General features: G+C 47.2%; 1 protein-coding gene across 2 annotated transcripts in view; it reads left to right on the forward strand.

Moving 5' to 3' along the window:
* Positions 1-1,446: 1,446 nt before the first annotated feature.
* Positions 1,447-17,100, forward strand: part of LOC111160275 (sterile alpha motif domain containing 4A) — a 203,288-nt gene continuing 187,634 nt past the window's right edge. For both annotated transcript variants that reach the window (XM_022523215.1, XM_022523223.1), the window contains exon 1: positions 1,447-1,874. In XM_022523215.1, coding sequence (XP_022378923.1) covers positions 1,679-1,874 — 196 coding nt within the window. In that variant the 5' untranslated portion in view covers positions 1,447-1,678. The remainder of the gene's footprint in view (positions 1,875-17,100) is intronic.

Below are 17,100 nucleotides of genomic sequence, written 5' to 3' on the forward strand. Positions count from 1 at the left end.
GACCTTCCCCTCTGCTTGAGAACTTCTGGGAGGCGGGAAGAGGGATGCTGGCCCCTCGAGGGCTGAGCCGCTGGGCTCCTCTCTCCGCCGGTGGCGGCCACCCGGACAGGGATAAGAGTGGGAGAGCCCCCCGAAGCTGAACTTTCTTCTTTGCGGTCGTTGGGGGGCGTGTGCGGGCGGCGTGGAGCCGCAGTCTCCGCGGAGCCGCCCAGCCCGCCGGGGGAAACAGTGTTTCGGACTCAAGCGATCTCCGCGCTTAGTGCGCGCCCGGGGCCGTGCAGTCTTCGGCCTGGGAAGCGCGGGCGAGGCGCTGGACCGGCGGGACCCGCCCGTAGGCGGTGGCAGTCAGGGCTGAATGCCTAAAGCGCACAGGCTCGTACACACAAACGCACACGCACGCACACATCTGATCGCTCTGGGCAAAGCAGGCCCTCGGAGACCTCCCGGATGGGCTGGAGCGGCGCGGCGCGGGGGAGCCGGGGCTCCGGCTGCGCCTCCGCCCGCTGGGCTCCGAGCTTTGGGTGGGGAGTTTATTTTTGTCTCGAGCTGCTGCCGCGGCTGCTCACGGCCTAAATCCAGAGGGGCGCCTGGCGGTGGAGATGCTGGCTGTTGCTGTAGATGGAGCTGCAGCGGCTCGGCTGCTTCTCCGGGAGGTGGAGGAGGAGGAGGAGAAGAGGAGGAGGAGGTGGTAGAGGAGGAGGTAGAGAAGAAGGAGGAGGAGGAGGTAGAGAAAGAGGAGGGGGAGGTAGAGGAGGAGGAGGGGGAGGTACAGGAGGAAGAGGAGGAGGTAGAGAAGGAGAAGGAGGAGGTAGAGGAGGTAGAGGAGGAGGAGGAGGAGGAAGGAACTCGGGCTGCTGCTCCCTCCGCCTCTGTTTTGCATTAGCCCCCACCCCCACCCCCGCGCCCCTTCGCAGCCGCATTGCAAGTTTTCCGCGCGAGGATCTGTTGCTGGTGCTGGCGTTTGCAGGCTCAGCCCTCGAGGCCACCCCGGGTGGGGTGTGTGGGGAGCACCAGCCGTTGGCGGCGGCAGCAACAGGAAGCCGTGGGGTCTCCTCACGCACCTGGGAAGGAGCCTTCTGGCCATTCCCAGAACGGGAAGAGCTCCTCTGGCGCATCCGGGTGCGGAGGGGGGCTGCCGGAATTTGGGGGGACCAGCCCCCCGCGGGGCGCCCCCCCGCCCCTTCTAATGCACTCGTTTCCCGGGCGCGCTCTCTCCCTGGCCGAGGTCTCACTGCAGCCTTTCTCTCCTTCCAGTGGTGATCGCCGCTCGGGAATGCGGGTGTGAAGGGTCCGAGCTGCCGCCCAGCGGGGAAGAGACCCCGGGACGCCGGAAATCACCATCCCGAAGCTGCGAGAAGGGGGGGAAAGAGAGCATTCTTTCAGTTTGTGTGCCTTGTGGGGAATTTTTTTAATCGTTATTTTTTTAAAAAGAAACATTTCCGTGCAACTGTCTGTCATCATCTCTGGGGAAATCAGCCAGAACCACCGGAACGTAACCAAAACCAGACGACAGAGGCAGGAGCCGAGGCCGTACCTGCAGCGTCCGGACACCAGAGCCACCTTGGAACCGGAACGCGTCTCCGGCGGCCACGGGGCTGCGGCTCCGCCAAACTTTGGGGCGGGCGGGGCGGGCTGGGGCGCCGAGGGGGCTTCGTAGACCGAGGGCCGCCCCCTAACCATGATGTTTCGCGACCAGGTCGGGGTGCTGGCGGGCTGGTTTAAGGGCTGGAACGAGTGCGAGCAGACTGTTGCGCTGCTGTCGCTGCTTAAGCGCGTGAGCCAGACCCAGGCCCGCTTCCTTCAGCTCTGCCTGGAGCACTCGCTGGCCGACTGCGCCGAACTGCACGTCCTCGAAGGGGAGGCCAACAGCCCCGGTAAGTGAGCGGCCACTGCTGTCCCGCCTGTTACCCCCCCCCCTTCCTCCTTCCCCCACCCCCTCCTGCTTCCCAGCCTCCGGCCAGGGCCCGGTCCCCGCCCGCCTCCCAGCGGGTACACGGAGGGCGCGAGCCGGGGCCCTTGGCATCTCAGCACCCCCCCGCCCCCACCCCGTCCCTGCCGCCCACTTACCTCCGCTGGCCGCTTTGGTTTTTTGCCCACTGTCAACTCCTTCAGCCCATTCCGTGTGGTAGCCACGGTAGCATGAATGATTGATTTTTCTCTCATGCAGTTTCCTGGGAAATAAGTAAGTCAGGTCACGTAGAGTCTGGATTTTCTGGGCTTTTTTTTTTTCCCCCTTCTTCTTCTCCTTCTGGGCAACGTGGCTCTCTGTATTTCAGCAACACATGAAGAAGCCGGACTGCCCTTCAGAGAGCCGAGCTTTGATTAGGCTGTATGAGGAATACAAGGAAATTCAATTTTATCATTCGTTTCCCCCCATGGATATTCCAGTTTTAGAGCTCTGTCTTCCGACTCAGACGCAGGTGACGCTACAGACTAAAATGATATTTGCAGGTTGTATTCTATGGGGTTATACTGACCAATCACGACCTTATCGTGTTGATTATGGATCTTGTAAGAAGGGATCTTATGTAAAGGGTCTCCGCGGAGAGAAGGCGTGAATCAGGGTCTGTCATGCTCTTTGTCGGAAAACTTTGCTGAATATAACAATTGTTTCACACTTGGCTAGTATTTACAGACATCTCAACTAGTATAGAAAGTGAATATACTGGGAACGTGCTGCAGTTTTCTATTTGCTAGTATGGGTGGTGACGGACTGAAATTATATCTTGGGGTGGGGAAGTGGGGGTAAGGATGGGGGATGGGGGAATGGTCTGTTTGTCGTATAATTTTGGATAGGGGAAATTCTTTAGTTCATGCTGCAGCAGGAGGGTGAACAGAGTCCCCAGTGTTTACGCAGAGGAAAGAATGCAAGGTCCTCTTCCAGCTGTTCCATGTTAAAGCCGCCAGTCTGCAAGACTCAGCAGAGGTCTGGGCTGCCTTTGGATGACAAGGTCCAGTCCAGGGCAGCAGGGCCTGGGAGACACCAGAGTGAGTGAGTGTGCTGTCTGGGCAGCAAAAGGAGAGCTGGCCTCCTCCTCACTCCTCCTCCCTGGTGTGGTGCTCATGAGGCTGAAAACCCTTGGATGGGATGTTTCCATATATAGAATCATAGGCTGGAAGTGAGCCGGGAAATCCTCACAGCCCTTTTCTTAACCAGACAGGACTGGACCCAGAGGTCCCTGTGCTGCCAGGTGTGGAAGGCCACATGAGAGAGATCACACAGGCCCCATTGGGATTTAGCCAGAGCCCAGACAGCCCACCCCCTTACAGGGGTGGCAGTGGGGGGGGGACCCTTTCTGTTCAGTTCCACATTTATAAATAGCTGAAGGGCCAGCCTCCTTCATAAGGGTGTGGAAGCATAACTAGGAAAACCGATGATCTACTCTCTTGACTTCTGTCCTTGATATGACAGGGTGGCCTGGTTCAGCAGCTCAATTTTGTTTTCTCAGGTTTGACAAACAAGGTTATGTAAACTTTCGGGTGTTAGAGAATGCAGGGGATTTCAGTATAGCCATTGATGTCCAATGCTTGACTTCACGGCTTGTAGGGACTATTTCAAAGAATGGTAATGAATCTTTAGGTGACTCAAATGTTAGAGCAACATTTTTACCCTTTGAGTTAAAGGAGACTTTTTTCCCCCACGTAGCAGCAGTTCAGTAAGTGAAAACATTCAATGTGTGGTGCAAAAAGAAGTTGCTCTCTTTAAAAACCTTGCCATTGAATAAACCAAGAGAAAAATGAATTTCTCTGAGTTTTTAAAAGTCACTTGGTAATTCCCCCCCCCCGCCCCGCCCCAAATTTTATTTCACTACACTTAACTTGTGTAAGCCTACCTGTTCATGTTGCCAAATGCCGTAGGGATACCAAATCTAGAGCCATTATGTAAGACAGGGACCCTTTTCCAGTTTCTGAATTAATCATTCCACCTGATTTTGCTTCCTTGGAAAACTTCACACTTGCTTTGTTGTATGGCCAGGACAGAAATTCATTAGTAAGGGTGTGTGTTGAGTCGATTTACTTCTCTAGGAGGATCATAAAGAACATCAAGCTTTGTCGTTATCCATCCATGTCTGGAGTCTGACTCTCTCACGTACCTGGAACCTAGCCAAGAGCCAGGAAAGGGACAAAAATTCCCACACGGCAATCATAATAGAGGGCAGAAATTATGGGAGAATATTTCAAACCCTTTCTCAGAACATACTTACTCTTGTTTTAGACAACAATCCTAACAATTTTTTTAATGTGAAAAATTAATCCATGGTCTATTAGGGGTAGCACCTTTAGAATGGGATGAGGGGCTGCTGTCACCAGCAGTGCGAGGTGACCCTAGACAGGTTGGCCACCGGGAAAGTGATAGAAGCATTCTTACTTTCGACACAAGAATTGGGAGCAGAAGCCCTCAGGTTTGGATATGTGAGGATAGAAATGCTCAATTGCTATTTAGCATGAATGAGCGTGAACTACCAAAAAGGGTACGCTTTCAAGTGCAGTCTTTGAGAAGAGAGGGAGATATGCCATAAACTTTGAAAATATTGACACTCAAGATAATTAACCTCCAAGGCGGTTTTGGTGTGTAAAGCTCTTACCCATTCAGAAAACTAGGCTGTGTAGAATGACTCATTCATTGGCTGGCTGGGGTTTCATATACCAAAATCATCATGTATCACTTACTGTACTTTGTGATCATCAATTTAAAAGCACATATTTCTTTTGGATTTGAGAGATTTTAAACCTTGCTGAATGGGAACCAAATTCCTATCTAAGGCATGATCTCAGTATAATAAAAAAATTAATTAGTCATAGTATGAACTTGGCTCTGTTTTCTCCAGGACTGACTTTAAATAGAGAGAAAAAATTTTTCACGTTAAGCATGGCTTGTTTGAGATCTGTGGGATGTATTTTGATACTAACTTTTTAGTCTCTTAAATTTAGCACTTATTGAGAATTTAGGGGTTCACTGGTTTATCCTTTGCCTTGGATTCATGGTCATGTGAGATCCAAAAAATGGTTGAATCCATCCCTGTGGGCACGTGTGTGTGTGTGTGTGTGTGTGTGTGTGTGTGTGTTTCCCCTCTAGATTTACCAATGGGTATTGCTAATGGTCACCTTCCTAAGTAGAGGCTGGATTCCAGAACCCTGAAATTGTAGATTTTAGTGCACTTTGATCACCAACCCAGATTAACCATGAGACTTCCGGCCAGCCTCAGTTTGTGGGTGAGTGTTTCTGGGGCTAACAATTCCTTTGATGCATTAAAATGGCAAAAATGGAACCCACTGACTTTATTTGCAGTTTCCTAAAGAAAAATAGGTTGTATGGCATTGTTTATTCATGACTTTTGTCATTTGGACTTGAAATATGTTTTGCGGTGGAAACAGTGTAACAAATGGAGGTTCACAAGTGAATCCATGAAGACTTCCAAAACAGTGCATACTCTGGGGCAATTGCATATGTTTGTGGTAAATAAATGGCAAAAAGATTGTTGCTTTACTTATAATTAATACAAGAGAAAAGATTATCTGAAATGGCAGTGCTTGAGACAAAACCAGTTGTGGAAATTGTACAAGGACCTATGTGCCCATTTACTTTCATTAGAGGATGAAGATGTTGACTCTGTGATTTTTATGGTGTTTGGTTTCCATAGTGTGGGTATGCCATACCCCAAGGTGCTTGTTTTTAGATCACAAATGGAGTCAAAGGAAAGCAGAAGAATGGAGATTTTCCTGATGATCCTGGAGGAGACCTTGTGTGTAGTTCTTCCTTTCACTTATTCATCAACATTCATTTTCTGACTGCCTACTGCTTTCCTGCTCCTGTGTTATGCAGTGGGAGGCACAGAGGTGCCTTGCTATATTTCAGAGCCTGGTCCATAGATGCCCAGTGTCGAGTAAATGACTAATACGATATCATAGGTGCTGAAGCACAATTATGGGAATAAAGAGGGTGAAGGAAGGGCTTCTGGGAGCATTGTGAACCTAGCAGCTAATTAATTGTCTGGGGGAGTCCGAGAACATTTTACTGGAAAGGAGATATGTTTGAGTTGAATTTTGAAGGGTGACTAGAAGTTGGTTCAATGTGTCCAAAGGATTGGAGAGAGTAGGCGTGAAGGCATTTTTCAAGCAGAAGGGATAGCTTTGATAAGAATGTTGCCTCTTGAAGGGGCTTGTGCTGGAAATAGTGAGTTCAGGGTGACTAGAGGAGAGCAGAATGTTGACCATGAGGAAGCTAAAGTTAATACAAAAGCTGTGGGTGTGTGGGATTTGCCAGCTAGGATGTTTGGATTCAATCCTGAAGAGTTGTTAGAAAGCCCAAGAAGGATTTTAGGAAAGGAGGTAGAAGATGGAAGGTGTGTGTGTGTGTGTGTGTGTGTGTGTGTGTGTGTATTTGTACACTTTTGGGAAGGAGATTCTAGTATTTGCATGATCCTCTGAGAGGCACAAAGGGAGAAGTGAGGTAAAGTTTGGTTTATTTCCATTTCCATTTTCGTCACCTGGTGGCATCATCAGCTCTGGACAGCTTTGTTGCTCTCAGCATTGATCTGTGGGGGAGAAGGAAGGATGGACGTGGAGAGGAAAAGAAGATATTGTCCAGGTGGGCATTTATTTATATCCATGGGAGGGCATCTGTTGTAAGGGATTCTTAGAGTATGGATTTTGAAATCAGAGTGGGCTAATCAATTAATTTCTGAGGCTCAGTTTTCTCATCTGTAAAATGGAGCTCATAAAACCTTGTTATTGTCCAGAAGTGACTTGTTAATAATCCACTGAGGACCTCTTCTATGCTGCATGGCTTCAGTTTGCCTCTAACTTATGCGGGATTGCCTCCAGTGGATGTGGAATGTGGAATATGAATTGGAGATGAGAGGAACTCTTTTTCTTGAAAGGATTATCAAGAAGAGAGTGACGATGACTAGGCCCCCTGAAAAGATACAAGTCTATCTCCCTCCACCTTCTGCATGTCAGCTTTCTTCTATTCTTTATCATGTTGGGTCCTAAAAAAAATTCGACCCTGGCCCACTGTTCCTACATAACTTGTCGATGCTTTTATTTCCCTTCCAGTTGGTGAATGTGAAAAGCAGAAGTCATTTTGTTGAACAAAGTGTGTAAGGACTTTATATCTGAAGCACTTTCCACCGAAGGTGTCGTTTTCTATGGGTCGGTCTAGCATGGCAGGTAGCCGGTCACGCACGTTCTTTTGTGAAGAACGTGGATTTGGTCGTTCAGCTTCCGGGCTCAAGGGCTTCAAGCAGCAGCGTATGTGTCATAGCAGGTCCCGTGAAAGCAAATGAGAGGCAGACAAACTTAACAGCAGTGCCATCGGTGTGTTTCAATAAACAACGTTTATTACGTTATTACGTTTCAATAAACAAAGCAGGGTGAGATGAGGGTCACAGGGGCTCGAGAAGTAGCCGGAAACTTCCCAGTATATCCTGCACAGGTGCGATTCTAAAGAGAGCCGTGACAACGCCAGAGAAGACAAAATACCCCTCTTCCTTGATCTGAGGAGAGATTCAGAGGTTTGCATCTCTGAGTGAAGTGCTCTGTGGAACTCATCTGCCAGGAAAGGTGTGGTTTTTTGTTTTTGTTTTTGTTTTCTTTTTAAAAGAGAACTGTTGCTTTGAGGTTTTAGCCAGTTCCTTCTTTTCCCTTCCTCCCAATCATTCTTTCTAAGGCCTTCCTGACTTTTACCAGTTCACGTAGATTAAGATGCCGAATCAGATGTCTCCTCTGAGCTATTTTTTTGCTTCTGTGGAAGCTGCCTGAGGCAGGGATCTCCCAAAGAAAGCAGAACTTTCAGAATGAGAGGTGAGCTTTCCCACTTGTTGAGCTAGTCCAAGGCCAAGGCCTTGCTCTGAAGCCTGTACCCCAAAGGCCAGCACGGGGTTTGGGATGAAAACGCCTGCTTTTATGTAGGAGCACATCACTTTGGGGGACTCATAAGCTAGTTGTAGGGATTTGTTCCCACTCCACATAGCAACATTGTAATAGAGTTTTCCTTGCTTGATTCACTAGGGGAAAGAAAAAATCAAGCAAATAATTTGGTGGTTTCTTTTACACAGTAAATGATACCATCCGCTGGTACCTGGCAAGGACTAATGGGTAAGAAACTGTGGTACCAAGTTCCTCATGACCTATTCATTCCCCAAATACCAGAGCAGAGAGCGAGGTCCACATCAAAACGTGAAGTAGGTGTAATGATTCTTTTTTTTTTTTTAAAGATTTTATTTATTTATTTGAAAGACAGAGATCACAAGTAGGCAGAGAGGCAGGCAGAGAGAGGAGGAAGCAGGCTCCCTGCTGAGCAGAAAGCCCGATGTGGGGTTTTATCCCAGGACCCTGGGATCGTGACCTGAGCTGAAGGCAGAGGCTTTAACCCACTGAGCCACCCAGGCGCCCCAGGTGTAATGATTCTTCTCAAGGAACTTACACTTGAGTTGTGAAGGTAAAACAAACGTCAATATATGTAATGGTTAGACCATAAACAGTTACTACATGCTGGGGTTCCCACGAGAGAACGAATATGGAGTTGAATGGAAGGAAGAGAACAGGGTGGGCTGGGTAGTCCAAGAAATAATGAGCAGAAGGAATAAACCTGAACATGTCATTTGAAACGAAGTGCTTTAAGACTCACGCACTTCTTGCCTTTGTAGTATCCATAATGCAAGTTTTATAAAGGAAACCACACATATAGGGGGATTCTGTGTGTGAGCCATGAAAGGGGCAGACTTCCTGGGCCTTTGAAGGATGAATATGAGTACGTTAGAGATAGGGGAGCATGATGTCTGTTGTTCATCAGGAATGAATTCCTGCATAGCAGGAGTAATCCAAACACTTCTGTGATCTCTAACATTTAATTTTTTAATTTTATTTTTTGTGATCTCTAGCACTTATTTATTTTTTTAAAAGATTTTATTTATTTATTTGACAGAGACAGGGAGATCACAAGTAGGCAAAGAGGCAGATAGAGAGGGGGAAGCAGGCTCCCCGCTGAGCGGAGAGCCTGATGTGGGGCTCGATCCCAGGACCCTGAGATCATGACCTGAGCCGAAGGCAGAGGCTTAACCCACTGAGCCACCGAGGCGACCATGTGATCTCTAACATTTAAATGAAATATCTGCTCCCCTAATATTTTTATCTCTAAAATTAGCCATAAAATTATGAGACTTAGTCATAGTTCTCTCGGCTCCTCCCAGCAGAGTACTTTTAGATGTTATCTTGATTAGAACTCGTGTTGAGTAGAAACTCTTTGAACATGTGTAGGAAAAGGCATAAGTGGCTTAGACTAGTTCTCAAAATACAATGTGCTCATAAACCATTTGGGGATCTTGTTAGACTGAAGACTCTGATTGAGGAGGTCTGTATTTCTTTCTTTTGTTTGTTTTAAAATTTTATTTATTTACTTGACAGAGGGAGATCACAAGTAGGCAGCAAGGCAGGCAGAGAGAGGGCGGGGGGGAGCTGAGCAGAGAGCCCCATGTGGGACTCGATCCCAGGACCCTGAGATCTTGACCTGAGCCGAAGGCAAAGGCTTAACCCACTGAGCCACCCAGGCGCCCCAAGGTCTGTATTTCTAATAAGGCCCCAGGTGATGCTGCTGCAGGTCTGTAGACCACTCTTTTTTTTTTTTTTTTAAAGATTTTATTTATTTATTTGACAGAGAGAGATCACAAGTAGACGGAGAGGCAGGCAGAGAGAGAGAGAGAGAGAGAGAGAGAGAAGCAGGCTCCCCGCTGAGCAGAGAGCCTGATGCGGGACTCGATCCCAGGACCCCGAGATCATGACCTGAGCCAAAGGCAGCGGCTTAACCCACTGAGCCACCCAGGCGCCCTGTAGACCACTCTTTGAGTGGAAAGATCATAGACTGATTAGAGATGAAAAGTTATTTAGAGGTAATTGGTGCACTGGCTTTCAAGTCTTATGGATGCCTTGAATCAGAAGAGTTTTGTTTGCTGCAAATGAAACTTTACATGAAGGCTTATGGGAAGTGGATGCCCCTCCCCTCCCCCACCCTAACTCTGAGGAGAATAGTTTGAAAATCATCTCTGTCCAAGGCACTGTGATTTCTTCCTCTGGCTCAGAGGCTTTCGAACCGTCTCTTCCCCAGCCCGAAATGAGTCTGGATTGGAGGAAAGCAGTGCCAGGCTCTGTGGTGGCATTTCCCTGAGCTTTTTCGAGGTACCCCTGCTGGAATTTAGGCATTCTAATGATCAGTGTCCCATGGAAAATGAGGCTCCAGGAGAGATTCGTTTTTTGCTGATGCTGTGGGCTGTAAAGTTGAGCTGGAAAGAGTAGGAATGTTAATTCCAGAGACCGGATGGGAGAGATCTCTTCCCACTTCCCCAGCGCACTCCCATACAGCACAATCATCGGAATTTCTGAGGCAGCTCGCCCTGGTCTGTCAGTAGAATTCAAGTGTTTGTGTGTGCAGCATAAATGCATATAGAACATTGGCTTTTCATTGTATACGTTTCTGTCAGTGTGAATATGTGCACGAAATACATGATGGAAATGTGTGACTAAAATGGCAATGTGGAACCACTTGTGAATTTCTGAAGAGTGGTCAAGGAATAAGGCAATCATGAGAACCTTGAGAAATAACCTTGTCTCAGTTTGTAAAAGAAGAGCAGGAGAAAGTAGGTTCTGTGCAGGGACCTATGAAGTTAACGCTAATCTTGTGTCAGAAACCGGAAGAGTAATTGAAATTTGATTTGCGAGTGTTTGGATGAGGAAGTAGGAAGTGGCCTGGCTTTCATAAGAAGGGGAAGAATGGGTTGTGGAAAACTAATGTCATTTCCTTTTTGATGGGAGATGGGGAAAGGAAGGGAGATAACATACGGGAGACTTCTGTATTCCGGGCAGATTACAGGAATTGGTAGCCAGCCCCTATCTGAATTTTAGCACAGCCTTTGACAAATCCCCTTGTTTCCTGCTGAATCAAAAGGAGATGTGGAGGCTGGGTCAGAGTCTAGTTATGTGGCCTCAGAGTGGCATCAGGAACTGACAGGCCGGCCTGGCTCAGGCGCTGTCAGCCTTAAGGGAGGACTTTGGTGCCATTCCTCAGAGCTCACGTGTTCTGTCTACCATCATTATTCGTGTTGACATGTGACTTAGCCTAGGGTCCCCAAGAAAGCAGAGCCCTAGGCAGGGGCTGTTGTTCAGGTAGCTTATTTAGGGCACCGATCCCAGAGACAGGAGAGGGCACTCTGGAGAGAAACAGAAGGAGGGAAAGCCAACACAGGATTATGTCATCCAGCTTCACTGCTGCTGCCCGTGCCTCAGAAGGAAGAGACAAGGTGGCACTGGTCCATGGCTCCTTTCTCCCCTTGGTCAAGGGCTGCCCTGGGGTACCAAGTCTCTGCATTATTCAGTTTGCACATCGTGAGTGCTGAGTCTTTCCCAGGGTCCCATGCTGGGGTGACAGAGAAGCCAGAAGGCAGAAAGCTGGAGAGAAGTGGTACAACTGAGGCGTGGCGCTGTCAGGTCACACCCGCCCAAGGCTGGCGGCTATGACAAGGACTACAGCGTAAGCCCAGGTGTAGTTATCAAATCCACGGATGAACCTAGAGGGACAGTCAGGCACCTGGTGACTGATTCGTGAGCCAAAGTACTTGAATGTAACAGGATCACTCTGAAATCCCTGTAGGCAGAGCCCCTACATTTGTATCCCCCAGACCCCAGCCCGAAGAGGGATGACCCCGCAGTAGCGTGCAGGAAAAGGACTTCTGGCTTTCAGTAGACTTTGAGTTGAGAATGAATAATGGCATGATGCGGTTGCCCCAAAGCCACTGAACCTTTACTAATACATTGTATGTTTAATATAGTGTATAATAATATTGTCTTTAGAAACAGGTCTTCTCTGCCGGCCAGACTGTCCCTTGAGTCCGGGGAGCAGTTCTGATGCACATGCTGAGGGAGATGGACAGGTGAGGTTGTAGCCAGAGGAAAAAGGATGGGGGACACTTGAAGAACCAGGGGAGCAATTAGGCTGGAGAAGAAGGTGGGCAGAGAACATGACAACTGTCATTGGTCCCTTGGAAGTCTAGCTTGGAGCTGAGGGCTTTAATTCAGTATCCGTGTAGAGGATAATATATAGAAACAGAAGTTTAGCTCAAAGTAAAACTTTCTGATGGTTAGAGCTCCCGGACAGTGGCTTTAGTTGCTCTAGGAGGTGGAGGCTGGCTTTTCACTGGGGGTGGGTGAGCATTCAGGACAGTGCCGGACACCGAGTAATGCTTCTGCATGAGACCTGCTCCTTGTTACGGAGTGCGTGCTCTGCGCCAGGCACGATCCTGAATTCTTTGCATCCATTATCCTGGGCACGCATCCCAACAACCCTATGAAATGAGGTAGGAACTCTCATTATTCCCTTGGTCAGGGAGGAAACAAGCAGTCTCACTTCCAGACAATCCCACGTGCTTCTCCACTGTAGGGACCCCATGTTTTTTGTTTTTTTGTTTTTTTAAGATTTTATTTATTTATTTGACAGACAGAGATCACAAGGAGGCAGAGAGACAGGCAGAGAAGAGGAAGCAGGCTCCCCACTGAGCAGAGAGCCAAATGCGGGGCTCTATCCCAGGACCCTGGGATCATGACCTGAGCTGAAAGCAGAGGCTTAATAACTGAGCCACCCAGGCGCACCCCCACTCCATGGGTTTCTTTAAAAAAAGAAACTATGACCTCTTTGATGACCTCCAGAGTCCCTTCTAACCTGAAGATTCTATGGCTTAGGCGAATCAGGAATAAAGATACGAATAACAAAGCTGTTGGGAGCAGAGGAGAAAGAGAGAGAGACTGTACGAGTGGTCTTACGGGCCTTCTTCAGGTTGCTTCCGGTGGATTCCTTCCGTACTTCCTGGCCTGTTGGTGTCCCCGATTTGTGGCTTTTGTTTAAGGAATATGTAGGGTGATTTTCTTTTCTTTTTTGAAGTAGGCAATGAGGTGAGGCTAGATCACTATGATGAATCGGGCCATCCTGTTTAAGAGAAGATGTGATGAGCTGAATTGGATCTTGTTTCTTTTGGGTCCCACCAGAGCAGTGATAAAGCCCTGCAAGCGTCAGTCACTTATTAGCAGAGTTAACTCATAATTGCAATCTCTATCTCTAAATCTTTTTTGTTTTCTCCACGGAGTTCTACAAGTGACCATATGTAGGGTAACAGCTATCTTTTCTTTCTTTTTGTAAAATTTTTCTTTTTAAGATTTTGTTTATTTATTTATTTGACAGAGAGAGAGAGATCACAAGTAGGCAGAGAGGCAGGCAGAGCGTGAGAGGGAAGCAGGCTCCCCGCTGAGCAGAGAGCCCTATGCAGGGCTCAATCCCAGGACCCTGAGATCATGACCTGAGCCGAAGGCAGTGGCTTTAACCCACTGAGCCATCCAGGTGCCACTATAAAAAATTTTTAAAAGACTTTATTTATTTGAGAGAAAGATTGAGAGGACGAATGGGAGGAGGGGCAGTGGGAGAAGCAGACTCCTTGCTGAGCAGGGAGCCTGACACAGGGCTTGATCCCAGGACTCTGAGATCATGCCGAAGGCGGATGCTTAACCTACTGAGCCACCCTTGTTTTTTTAAAAAAACACTTTCAATGTGTCAGGCGCTGTGCAGATAGCTGCTCATATACTCAGATGCCATCTTCAGTTATAGAACAGATGAATGATACGAAGGAGCAGAACTGATGGTTGTAAAAATTAAATGCACTATATTTCAATAATTAGATAATGTGCTTATGACCCAGAGTTTAGCACGTAGTGAGTGCTTATTAACTGGCTTCAAAATTATGTAAATCCACAAAGCAGATCTTATCTCCATTTTCTGGATGAAGGAGCTTAGGTTGAGAGCAGTTGGAAAGGTACTACGGTTCCTGAGGCGCTTCTGTTCCAAAAGCCTGTGTTGAATCCTCACCACTACCTGAATGCTGCAGGGCTCTTCCAGTTCTTAGGTAAATAAATATGTTGGCGGTTAAATGAAAAGCACGTAAGGATATTTAATGATAATTTCAATAGGTTTCCCTCTAACATTTTAGAAATCTAATCTTGGATATTTAATGATAATTTTAATAGGTTTCCCTCTAACATTTTAGAAATCTAATCTTGGAAGAATTCTTTTTGGCTTGTCCATTTTAATCCTTTGTAGCTTGATACGGCTTGGCTTCTTCTTTCCACTGGCATTTTTTTTTTTTTTTTTTAATTAGCGAAAAGCATTGATTCAGACATTTCCCTTCCTGTAAGAAAGACTCGTGGAATGGAGGCTTCTGCTGCCTGTGCATGAACGGGCAGGACTTGGGGAAGGAAACAGGCTCGGCAGGCTGCAGAGAGGAAAGAATGAGGAATGTGTTATCTAATAGCTGATGGCGTCCTTGACGTTGACAAACTAGCAACTGACGAGCTGGGTCAGGATCTCCTTAGGATCTGGAATTGGGCAAAGCACCAACTTGAGGGCTGTAAATTAAAACAAGCTCTCCCATTGTTTATAAATGGTGGAAAATTTCTGAAGATTAGTTTAAGAAAACATATGTTACAGTTGGTGTAAGAGTGAATCCCCCTTATTTCATTTTCGAACAGCATAGAATTCAGGAGGTGGGAGAGACTTTAACTATGCCAGCCCCTCTGTTGACGATTGGGGAAGACTCAGGTCATCTGGGGGTACCTGCTGGTGGGGAAGTTCTGCTGTTACTCATGGTCACCTTCTGACCATCTATGACCTAGAACTTGGTATCGTGCCACTTTCTATGGCTGCTGCAGTCACCCCATTCAAGGATTATTGGATGCTTTATTTACCTGAGTGTCAAAGGCTGTTCATTGGGTTGGTCTCCTCGAATTCAGGTCCACAACCCCCTCCTTTTCAAGCACAGATTCATTTTTATTGGAAGATGACTGGCATTCATATTTTGAAATACCAGAGAGTAACAGTGTAGAAAGTTTTGGCTTTATTTCAGCATCATCACAGTTTCATGATGTCCTCTTGTTTACGGGGAATCCTACTCAGCCACGCTGGAGTCACTCTAAATCCCAGCAGAGAGCCGGCTGTTGTTCACGACGGTCCCCATGCCTATGGGAGGGATGTCATTCACTGGTTGGTGAAGCGGTTCCTTTGCATGGTGAGGTGGTGGACCAAGCAGGACTCCTCCTGAGGGTGTCCCCTGATCCCCTCGGGCTTGCCTACACCCTGCAGGTACCTCCTTTAGAGGACCAGTCACAGGGTGCTGCCATCATCCGCCTTCCAGGCTAGCCTGAGTCTTGTTCACTTTCCTCCACCAGTACCTAATAGCGTGCATGGCGCCTGGGTGGTCTCAGTATGTTGTTGTTGGAAGAATGGTGAATGAGTACAAAGACATTGAACTTCTAGCCCTAGCTTGGTTACATCTTCGTTGTGAGAGGAACCTAAATGCAAAAAGATTTCATAAGAAGAACTAGGACGTGATGATAATCCCGATGCTGGTATGAAGAGGTAGGTGATAAAGGCCAGATGGCATGAGAGAAATAAAGGCTGTCACTTTTCAGTCCCTTACAGAAGGCCCAGGTTGGGGTCTTGGCATCCTTACATAGAAGTGTGTCACCCTTGTAAACATTATTTAACTTCTGATCCTCCATTTCCTCATCTGTGAAAGGAGCTCCCCCACTGGAGGTCACAGGGATACTCCCAGGATGAAGCAGGATTATATATGCAGGTAAGACTTGGGAAGCTGCATCACATTCTACAAATGCGGGCTGACATTATTCTCCAAGGACTCACTGAAACAGTGGGATACAAAATTCAGGAATGTGAGTGTTCAAAAGGCCTAGGAAAAGATAAGCATGGCTTCTTTTTCAGATCTTTTGCTCGTTTGCAAGATTCTCTTGGTGAACACTGGCCATCTCTGGGCCTGGAAAAAGGCCCGAATCTGTTGATTTGGTCAGAACTTGGAGCCGATGACCCGCAGCCCCCACAGCCTGGCCTGGCTGTCACTTGTCAAAGTTCTGTTGGTGTCCACTTTCATCCGTTTAATTGATTAGGTCATTGGGTGCATTCTCTTTGAGCATGAAGGACTTTGATGTCAGTGCTAAAGAACGTCTTTTGGGGAAAGCTCCCTAAAATGCTGTGTTATGACCATGATACTCCTGCCTTCAGATATGACAGTGTGAGTGTTCAAGAAATCATTGAGGCATAGGGATTCTATGCATAAATTGGCAGGCCTAGATTCTTTCAAAATCTGTGATAATTACAGTTTGGGTTTTGTTTTGTTTTAGTATTGAAGAAGGAACTCCCAATAAAAGTTATTATCCAACTTAAAACCATTTAGTGGGGAACCTTTGCATATTTTTGTGTACCTCAGCTAAACAAGAAAATATTATGCTTGGCTTTTTATTCTTTAATATTATTTCCACCTTTACCTGTCACCGAACAAGTTTTAGTCAGAAGAGGAGAATGGTTTCTTGACATTTGTATTTAACAAAACCTCCCTCTTCTCACATTTCCTTTCTGTGGCAGAATGAGCTGTGTTAGCACATTTTCCAGATTATTGTGGTACTTGCCGATGATCTGAACACAGTTGAAATATTGAAATTTTGAGCCGTAAGGTTGAACTTGAACCTCGTGTGTGATTCTGATATTACGCCACGGGTGAGTTACAGGGAAACAATCGTGTGCATATGTTGAGTTCATGGTATTGTAGAGGTAATTTGGAGGTGAATCCCTGCTGTTGGTTTTCTTTCAGATTCTTCCCTCTTCTCATTGAGAGAGGGTGAGACTCTCAGAGGTAAAACAGGAAATGCTTGGATTTTTTTCCAATCAGGGAGGAAATGCTTGGATATTTTGTTGAACTCCTCAAGAGTTAAAACATCAGCTATGGTTTGGTCCTTAGGTAGAATGGATATGGGTGGGTGAAGGCAAGAGAAGAAGGTGCCCCCATGGTACCCAGTGCCCTCACCCCCCACCCCTATACATCACCAGCTCAACACCTGGCATGCTGGATTGCAGTTACTGTGTTAGCTGAGGAACTGTCCCAGAGTAAAGGAAACCAACAGAGGGGACACCTAAGTGCAACAGGAGGTTCTGGATTGGAGCTTAGGTTGGGTGGGGGGGACATTGCCATAAAGGATAGTGGGACAATTGGTGAAGTTTAA

The sequence above is a fragment of the Enhydra lutris genome, unplaced genomic scaffold (assembly GCF_002288905.1).
Source record: "Enhydra lutris kenyoni isolate GAN:26980312 unplaced genomic scaffold, ASM228890v2 scaffoldscaffold4, whole genome shotgun sequence".
NCBI classification, from domain to species: domain Eukaryota; kingdom Metazoa; phylum Chordata; class Mammalia; order Carnivora; family Mustelidae; genus Enhydra; species Enhydra lutris.